Here is a 9754-nt window from a genome sequence, read left to right as displayed (position 1 = left end):
TATTCATAACATTGACTATTCACGCTGTCGGTGCGCATGCGTATGGCAAGCTGATATGAGTAAATAGATTAGTTCGTAGTTCACCGGCAATCGACATGGACAGTTTCAAGTGGGTATTTAGCCCCCAGTTAGTTCGTTACGACTATGCACTGGAATGTGGCCGTAGGCTACATAAGCAATCGAAATGCGGTCGTGAATAGCAAAAACGTTGGCCACCCCTGCTTTAGTTGGTAAACAGTGTTGTCAGGTATCGTGAGCAGCTCATAGCTCAAAATAGACTGAAAGTGATGATCGTAATTTTTGTTGTATTTGTATTTTTCGATGAAAAAATTATTTATTTTGTTGTAACTATGTCTGTCGCCCATGATAGAGGGCCCAGCGTTGTACTGACTTAGATTTATCAAATCGTGGCTGTTAAACTGCGTTGCCTATTTTTATCTCGATATTGAAGACATGCGGCCCGCGGCCTCGACAAATATAAAAAGTGGCCCGCGACCCGTTTTGAGTTTGCGACCCCTGGGCTAGACAGACATGTTACTGGCTGAAATACTATCTCATCCTAAAGAACCCGATACCTAACAAAGGGATGGTGTGAATCTCTAAAAGGTTCAGGTTCGTGTGAACGCGAACCTTTTCGAAAGGTTATGTGTTAACGCAAACATGAACCTTCATCACGTCACGTGATGTCATATTGCTAATTCCAACCCTACATTTCAGTAAAGTGAGGGCCTATATTATTGTACACGATACCTAGTGACGACTCGAGCCACGTATGGCCATAATGCTGAACTACATATTGACGTTTTAAATGTCGCCAAATGTATCAGCTGGGGCAGTCAGATGATATAATAATTAATCCCGTAAAATCAAACTAGTCTGATCATACCCACATCAAACAGGTACACTTGACGCTATAAAGTCTGGCTGTAACCTACCTAACGCTCGTTTGCGAGAGCGAGCCTTCAAATTTCTGAGGTTTACACAATACACACGTAACGCGAACATGAACCTTACGTTCGCACCATCCCTACTCACCACGATGACACGGAATATAGCTTTATCGGTTCTATTTGTTTGACTAAAAACTTGTGCGGCTGTCAAGTTAAGTCACTATTTCTGGTCTTCTATTTAGTCTATCTCATCTTACATTTTTTCAAAACCATGTTAGTCCATATCGAGTTTGCAATTGTTCAGATGAACATAATATTATCGGATTACAGCATGCTATGAGAATGCTAATAAACGTCCGTTGGGTGGGGTAAGCGAGCCAGCAGGACATCTTGTCGTCAGCTCTCTGCCCGAACAAGTTTACAAGCACCAGTATTCAATAATAAATCAATAATCGTCAGATTATATTTTGATCTGAACAATACACACAGTGCATAATGCGATAAGGCACAATGTGATGTAATGAATGGATAGGAGTATGCTGAACGACCAGTTGCGGTCTCTTGAACTGGCATCCACCTCGGCCCCAGCGGTAAGATGAGTAGTGGTGGCGATGAGCACCTAACGCCCAGGCAGCCCAAGTTTGATTCCACGGCGGAGGTAATTGTGGGATCCTCTTCTCCGCGTCGCTGTTCTAACGGCGACAATCATAAAAAATACCCGATGAAAAAGCGCACTCGCAAAGAATGGAAAGAGCAAAAAGAGCCGCGGAATAGAGACTAACATCGAAAAAGGAACCTTGACATCGGGAACTAGGCCGAGCTGGATGCCAGTTTGAGAGACTCCAACTGGGCTTTCGGCATCCTCATATCTGCTCAATACATCGCATTGTGTTGCTTCAAATGAAAATATAATCTGACGATTATTGACGATTATAGTGCCCGGTGTCACAGTTACTTTCTCGATGTTAGTCTCTATTCCGCGGCTCTTTCTTGCTCTTCCCATTCTTTGTGACTGCGCTCTTTCGTCGGGTCTTTTTTTCGCCGTAAGAACAACGACACGGGTGAAGAGAAGCCCAGAATAACCTCCGACGTGTAATCGAACCCTAGCGGCCTCAGCCTAGTCCATCATAGTTGTACCTTGAGAGCTTTCCCCTGTATCGTCCCCACTACCCAGACGGGGCAGAGGTGGTCGGTAACGAAGTGCTTCTGCGTTTTCGGAGTACTCAAGTAGGTTTTACCTTACTCGCACCACTTACTCAAGTGGAAGTATATATAGCAAGATTGTGTAATGGGTATGGGTCCGGCTACTTGATCGTTATGTCGTGGGCTCGATTCCCGGCCGGGTCAGACCAAAGACTCGGAAACTGGTATCCGCCGCTATCCTGCTAGGCGCTCGGCATCCACGGATAGAATGGAGGAGAAAAAATAAACGGGGGTGCTGACTAGAGGACCTTACGGTCGTATAATCGCATCTCCGTCGTCAAAAGCATCTCGGTGGTGCGGACGAAAGCGAATACCCCCCCCCCTCCTTCTAGTTGTGGCACATGCTGCGGTAAGAGTACCAAATTAGGGTAAGGTATTTTAAAGTATCGTATACCCTCATACAAAAGTTGGTACCTCTATCGTATAGCAAGCAATATACATTTGGGTTGACCGAGAGCACTTCCTGGGATGTGGTAGCTGTGCAGTGTGCAGTGTGCAGCATAAAATTTCGAATTTATATTCACGTTTCCCGATGTACCACACAAAAGCCTCAATTACGTTTTATCGCTTAGTAATAGACCTATGTATCTTCATTAAATATGAGCATTAGCATGAGTATGAGCTTGAACATGCATGCAGTGGGGTAGCCAATAAATGGAAGGTGCCCGTGTACTTCCAGATTTTCGATTTGGACGTTGTGATTACATTCGTTTTCACTATATATCAGACCCTGGCAAGTGTGCTCATCATGCTCATGCTCCGGCAATCTATATATGCGTAGCATTGTACAATAACCAAAACGGTACGAAAAAATTACCCTGGTACCAACTACGATGAATTTCAGCGAACCGTAACAATTTTCGGCGATCCGCTCCACCGGCGCAATCACAAGAATACATCGGATCTGTATCAATATTTACGTGCCAATTTCCATACCTTGCGCAGATTTACGTATCTTGGTTGCAAAATTGACTGGTCTTATATGCCGGTGACGTAATAGATCTTGCATTATGAATCCATCAAATCAGCTGCCGGTTTGATGTGAACTCATTTTAGTATTCACAGAGAGTCGATGCGAATATATCAAGAGGGGGTTCGATGGTGAGCTTTTTGCACGGTCGCGATAAACTTGATGCGTGAAAAATTATTGGTACATTTGACAACGCAGTACCAAAGTCGTATTCACCATGAAACTTGGGAGGATCATTTGGAAATATTTTGGGGGATGGAAATTTGTTGACAATAAAGTGACGTCACACAGACATTGACGTGAGGAAATTAGAAAGCGTAACAAAGCCTATAGATAGGTGGAAAATTGGGGGTGTGCAAATGTGCTGTTCGTTCACCTGGTCAAGTGGAAATGATTAAGCCAGTGGTACTCAAACGGTGTCCACGGAGACTGCAAATATGCAAAATGGTAGATAACCAGATTTGTATTTTATTAAATTGGAGAAATCACGAGGCAGTTTCGCTTCATAACTACTTAAACTTCAGAACTCCCAAACAGAACGGCCGTTTGAGATGGAATATTCTACAGCGCAAACTCATTTTTATTGCCAAATTGCCAATCGCCTACTGATACAAACATATTGCTGTTTCGAGATGTTTTGTTGGCGTCTTGGAATAAATTGCTTGCAAATATCCATTTTCTCCTGTGATAAACCGCTATTCCAGAAAAAATACTTTAAGGTGACCTGCTAGATATAAATGACTAGGCTGAACGTTATATGTTCATTAAAGACATATTTCTCAATTTCGGTGCGATATATATGTTTCGATCATACCCAAAGGTGTCGTCAGAAGCGATACGCGTTATTACTACATTCGCCACCGACCCATCTTTCGTGGAAAGGCATTTTCGGCACTCCCTCATATCAAATCGGCGGCCCTGATTTTCAAGACACGACCGCGTATATCAAGAACGGCAGCTACAGAATTTGCTTTGAAATACTCTGAGTCTTCCTAATTTCTACATAAATGTGTTCATGTTATTTTGCAAGAAAAGTGATTTTGTTAATCAGCAGCCTACAGTCAATAATTGCACAATACAAGGCGACGGGTGCACGAAACTTGAGCTAAATTTAAACAGAAACTGTGAGGGTTCCGCGGGGGTCCGTGGCTGTCCAAGGGGATCCGCGAAGACAAAAAGGTTGAGAACCTCTGGATTAAGCCATCTTGTCGAAAGTCTCTGAACTATCATTACTTTCAATTTCCGATCCCAATCGACCGGCAGCAGTCGACTCGAATCACCGGTATTCGAATTATTGCACCTTCATCAACCCTAAAACGACATGTCTTCGAAATACAGCAAATTCGGGGCGCACTTTAAGTCTCACATGACGAAAGGTCACCACCTGCCCAAACCGAACTTTCACTGGTCAGTCAAATGATATGAATTTTTGAATGATGTGGATAATTCCAGCCGTGTAAAATAGCCGCAAACCAGCTGTATTATTATTTTCATCCGTTTAAGACACACAATACAATGCAATAAAATGAAAATTGAAAAGTTAGTTTGAGTGGGCACCATCGAAGCGACTTGGTGCAGTCCATTAATCAAACATCGGCTTGACCTATGCCAGTACCGTTAGTGATAATTCATTCTTCGATGGTCTGCAATATGACGCGTGTCCTCGTTTTTCATTGAGTGCTGCGTGCACATCCTTGGGCTTCCTCTTACCTTTTTTTTGTGAATGAGTGAAACTCGTCAGGTATTTTGTTTTTTGCTATGAAGATCCCCATCTAAGTTACCACCTTTCCGAACGTAAGTTACAGAAAAACACAGAATTTCATTGAATTCTTTGTCCATTCATTTATTTATGTTTTTATCAGTTGCAAATGGCGAGATAGCGCATGATGGTATAATCCACAGCTGCAACACCAATGGGTGGTGGATTGGAGTCCGACCGAGGTCGACTCCAGAATTGCCAGCACCTGTAAGTGTTAGAGACTTATCGAGGTTCTTCCTCGCCATCTCATCCGCGTAAGCGGTGTCTTAGAAAAGCCTAGAAGTAGGCCGTGCTACAAGTCGGCAGTTACGGAGAATATGGAGAATCGACCTGGTGTAAATGATCATTGTAGTCGACAAACACCGTGAATACCACAAACAAAAATAACAAGTTTCAAATGCGACAAGATTTCGATCCGAAAAAACACTTGCTTCGAAGCGGTAACCCAATGTGTACCTATGTGCCTGAGGACTCCATGGGCTCCTCAACGTTGTTGGCGTTTCAGAAGCCCGTAGGAAGAGAGAACCGAGCTCTAAACTCACATGTAGAGACCCGAAGATGAACGCGCGAAAGTGAGTGCGAGAATGAAGAGTGGGATTGTGCGAGACAGAGCATCACTAAAGCAAAGAAACTTGACTTTTTATAGAATGCACAATGTGGAAACATGCGACAGAAGTGCGTGACTGACTCTGTCTATAGTCACTAGCCAACTTGCTATGAAAACAGTCATTTTCAAAATCGAGTTACGCATCCGCAAATAGCCGACAACAGAATAATTTTAACGCGCTGAATTGAAACGGACCACAATTTCAATCGATATAACGATCGGTCCTTTTGTCTTTCAGTTACGCATGGCGTACGGAGAATCTGTCGTCTTATACCTCTTGAATTATAGTAGAAGGCAATTCAAAGGTCATCGTCGTCAAGGTACTTCAGTCTGGAACTGCTTACTACGTCGATACTTCACATTACCACTGATTCCATCTCAACGCAGTCATGGGTGATGACGCAGCCGATTAGGTCCCAGAACGTCATGTGACAAAATGAAAGTTGCATTTTTAAATAGGCCTATTTCACTCTACTGTAGTGTATTTTAGCCGATGATACGCAAAACGATTCATATTATCCATGAGTTTAGTGTGCAGGTAGCTGGTGAAGGAAAGTAACGTAGCAAAGTTTAGATGAACACGAATTGTTCATACTTCATAGACGCATCGACACTTTGCATCAACGTAACTAAGAAGATTACGGGCCCCATTCCCCGTGTATAATACTTTGGGTATATATAATAGGTCCCACGCAATGTGCAGTATGATTGTGTACATTAGTTTATCGTAATCTAATTGGTTGTATAGCTCAAATCACACTTTGGTCTGAATCGAAGAAAATGAAAAATAACATAATGATGATCCAAAATGTTGTGATAAGCTGTATGGCGGCGAGCTAAATGCGACTATATTATCGCGGTCGAATGATGCCTTTTGATAAATGACGCGTTATTCAATGTAGAAACATATTTTGCAAAGTAACAAAAGTTAAGATGCATCAAATTATTCAAAAATGTTCCTACGGACAGGTCTTATAGTTCGGTGTTGCTCAGCATATAGCCTATTCCAAGTTTTAACCAACGATTTGACATGGTGTTGCAAGTTGCGAAGACCGAGTCCGACAAGGACAAGCAACACTGCGATGTACAGCTTCCGCTGCCCTCCGATGGCTCCGTGACTGACCATGACCACCCATCACACACGGAGGTAAGCGGAATTCTGATTCCAAGTAAATGGTGATTACGGACTTCCGTTTTTAGAATGATGCCAGTGTCCTTACTCCAGGAAGAATGAGGATGACCTGCATGATGGTTAGCATTATGCTGAACGTGATGTTGATCGCGACTGTCGCGTTCCTGGCTTGGAAGGTGTTCTCCATGCATCGGGACCTGGACGGGTTGCAAAAGGGCGCGGAATACGAAATAGTACCAAGAGATGCGGTAGGTTATTTCCCATACGTATACGTAGCCAGATATGGTGATGAACTACTTATCCGCAATGTATTCGCTATAATACTTCATAGAAATCCTTCCCTGCTTAAATTCTGGAGTACTTGCTATTAATGCAAGTAAAAACTTGGTCGATGCAATATCCCATCCCATGTGCATGTGCAGCTTTAGTCAGAGCTCACCGCTACTCCGGTCCATATGCAAGTATGCAGCCCATGGTCATGATGTCATATCAAGAAACTGTCGATATACACTATTCAATGTACTGTATACACTATATATTACTTCTAACGACATATAACCATCGGGATTTCGATGAAATTTCATGGTTATCGCTATGTGCCCATTGTCCCAACTCATGATATGAGGCAACGATAAGGTATTCAAGTGTCCAATATAATGGCAATGGAAGTTGCTGTGAAAGCTAAAAGAATGATTGTTTGAGGTTTGCTGAACTCTATATTCGATACACAGTTCAGTTGATGTGCATAGTGCGTGAAGGCTACAACGTCAGAACTGACGGAGCTAACGATTAGCCTATATTTACCCACGCTTCTCGCCACCCGATACAATCTATTTTTGGTTCTCCGCAGTCCGTCATAGCAAGAATTGCTTTATCATTCTGAGGTAGTCAAGCATAGAACGTGGCAGTAAACTTCGCTTTCACGATGGATTCAAAATTCTATATTGGGCATCAGTAAGAACAAACTACAACGAAAACTCCCACCGATCTAATATGCGCCCAATCGATTGAATAGTCACAGTTCACAGAATAAGTAGGTTCCGATGCGGTTCGATTTAACACAGATCGTGTAATTAGCTCTAAGATGATGCAAGACAGCAATTCATAACACAACCTCATTATTGCAGGATGAAGACGTATCTTTCATCGACTTGCGTGGCTCGCTGTCAAAAGAAGGACACGAGAAAGTAGAGTGGGTAAGTAAAATACAGACGATAACCTTTCGTCAAGAGGCAGGCAGGCGTATACTGTCGTCGGACCTGTATAGTAGGGCTGCTCAAAAAGAACTTTTTTTTTCCAAATTCCAGCCATTCACTGATTACATTATCAGGTTACCCTAAAAACGCTGCACACCAAATTTGGTTCAATTATATCAAGCGTAAGCCTCCGCAGATCCAATTAATAATTTCAATTTATTAGTTAAAATAAAGAAAAAAATCAAATTTTTTTGGTTCAATTATATCAAGCGTAAGCCTCCGCAGATCCAATTAATAATTTCAATTTATTAGTTAAAATAAGGAAAAAAATCAAATTTTTCTGTCAACCTCATGAAATTGTTGGGTTGTCTTCAAAGACGATGCGAAACAAATTTGACTCAATTCCATCTAGTATAGAAGCGGAGATGTTTCAGTTTTTTGTTGATAATTTGGATTGTCCACCAATCAAGGATAATCCGAGAATTATCAACTAAAAACTCAAATAACTCCGCTTCTACTAGTTGAAATTGAGTCAAATTTGTTTTGCATCATCTTTGAAGACAACCCAACAATTTCATGAGGTTGACAGAAAAATTTGATTTTTTTTTAAATTTTCTCTAATAAATTAGAATTTTTAATTGGATCTGCGGAGGCTTATACTTGATAGAATTGAACCAAATTTGGTGTGCAGCATTTTTTAGGGTAACCTGACAATTTAATCAGTGAATGGCTGGATTCCGTGAAAAAAGTTATTTTTGAACAGCCCAACTGTATAGCGCAGCTTCAAATATTCAATATTGGATAAGTTCAGAGAGGTTTATTGGCTCTTTTCTTCAGGTAAGAGAGCACTGCCGTAAGAAATCCCGCTGGTTCCGTCAAGTAACGTTCTTCGTTCGCTTCCCGCGCGACATGCCAGAAGACTGGTCGGATGATGCATAATGTCGTACGACTTTATATGTACAGTTCGTCCTATATTAAATGCCTAAACCAATAGCAGGTGGATATGCTATAAATATATTTAATCAATTCCTTGGTGACCGATATTTTACGTATTGCAATAAAATAAAAATGTCGTCCAAGTGTTTTTGGAGTGCGAGAGACTATATGTTGGCGACGTTACCAGATAACTTTTTGCCTATGGATTTCCAGCCTATAAGATTCAAAATCAGCAGTTGAAATCCAAACTTAACCTTGCGTATGGTATATGGTATCTATAACAACATACAAATGAAAAGGACCTCGATGAACTGATGACTCTCGCCAGTATACGAAATCAAAGACAAGCCTATATAGTTGCAATCAATCTAGCAATAAAACGCTAGTTCAAATAACCGATTGGTGTCCTGGGTGTAATCGGCACAGTCGGAAATGCACCTATAAATCCAGTTCTATAATCGCGTCAGATGTATATTTCCGCGTAAATGGCAAATTACATTTAATAGTATATGTATACGACTTTGTTCTATGCCGGGGCGCAAAAGGCAGTAATAACGCGATTAAGGTGTCTCCGAAATTTAGTTTCATTTCGACTGAAGAACATAAACCTGACCTACACCTATAGTAATTTCCACGAGGTATTTGGGCTAACTGGGTTTAAGCTAGGGATGGTGTGAACGAGAGGTTCACGTTCGCGTTCTGTGTGTGAACCTCGGAAATTTAGAGGTTCGCGTTCACAACAGAACCTTGGTAGGTTCTGCACTGTGAACCTTTTCCATATATTACAATTTTCACTTCATTATGACATCTTTGGTTCGAATTTATTGCATTTCAACTGCGGGCCATTCTATGCATGGCGCTGGCAGCATAGAAAATCAACACAAAACGAGCATGCACCTTGACAATCTCAAAGATTTGACTTGCTTTGTTACAAAAGCTTGCTCGAAATATCCAGCTTTCCGTTCGTGAATATTTAATTTAGTGACTTTCTGCTGTGGGCTTGACCCACAATCACACAACATTACGAGCGACATACATTAGCCTACATGTAGTCAGCGAAT

At 41.7% G+C, this 9754-nt stretch overlaps 1 protein-coding gene across 2 annotated transcripts; it reads left to right on the top strand.

The window, feature by feature from the left end:
* Positions 1 to 6371: 6371 nt before the first annotated feature.
* Positions 6372 to 8836, top strand: LOC145459181 (uncharacterized). Of its 2 annotated transcripts, none has more exons than XM_080337815.1 (4): positions 6372 to 6576; positions 6630 to 6813; positions 7696 to 7757; positions 8595 to 8836. In XM_080337815.1, exons 1-4 carry the CDS (start codon positions 6460 to 6462, stop codon positions 8694 to 8696), a joined length of 465 nt encoding a protein of 154 aa, XP_080193941.1. In that variant the 5' UTR covers positions 6372 to 6459; the 3' UTR covers positions 8697 to 8836. The 2 variants fall into 2 exon arrangements, with proteins under 2 accessions (XP_080193941.1, XP_080193940.1); XM_080337814.1 differs by having other exon boundaries at positions 6373 to 6576; positions 6630 to 6809; positions 7689 to 7757.
* The last annotated feature ends 918 nt before the right edge of the window (positions 8837 to 9754 follow it).

The sequence above is a fragment of the Botryllus schlosseri genome, chromosome 16, assembly GCF_051294905.1.
Source record: "Botryllus schlosseri isolate E-star chromosome 16, Bs_hap1, whole genome shotgun sequence".
NCBI classification, from domain to species: domain Eukaryota; kingdom Metazoa; phylum Chordata; class Ascidiacea; order Stolidobranchia; family Styelidae; genus Botryllus; species Botryllus schlosseri.
This window is presented reverse-complemented; position numbering and strand designations above follow the sequence as displayed.

Coding starts and splice junctions, on each gene's coding strand:
- LOC145459181 (XM_080337814.1), top strand. CDS start 6,460: ATGGTGTTGCAAGTTGCGAAGACCGAGTCCGACAAGGACAAGCAACAC. Junction 6,577..6,629: donor ACCACCCATCACACACGGAG/GTAAGCGGAATT, acceptor TTCCGTTTTTAG/AATGATGCCAGTGTCCTTAC. Junction 6,810..7,688: donor AAATAGTACCAAGAGATGCG/GTAGGTTATTTC, acceptor TCATTATTGCAG/GATGAAGACGTATCTTTCAT.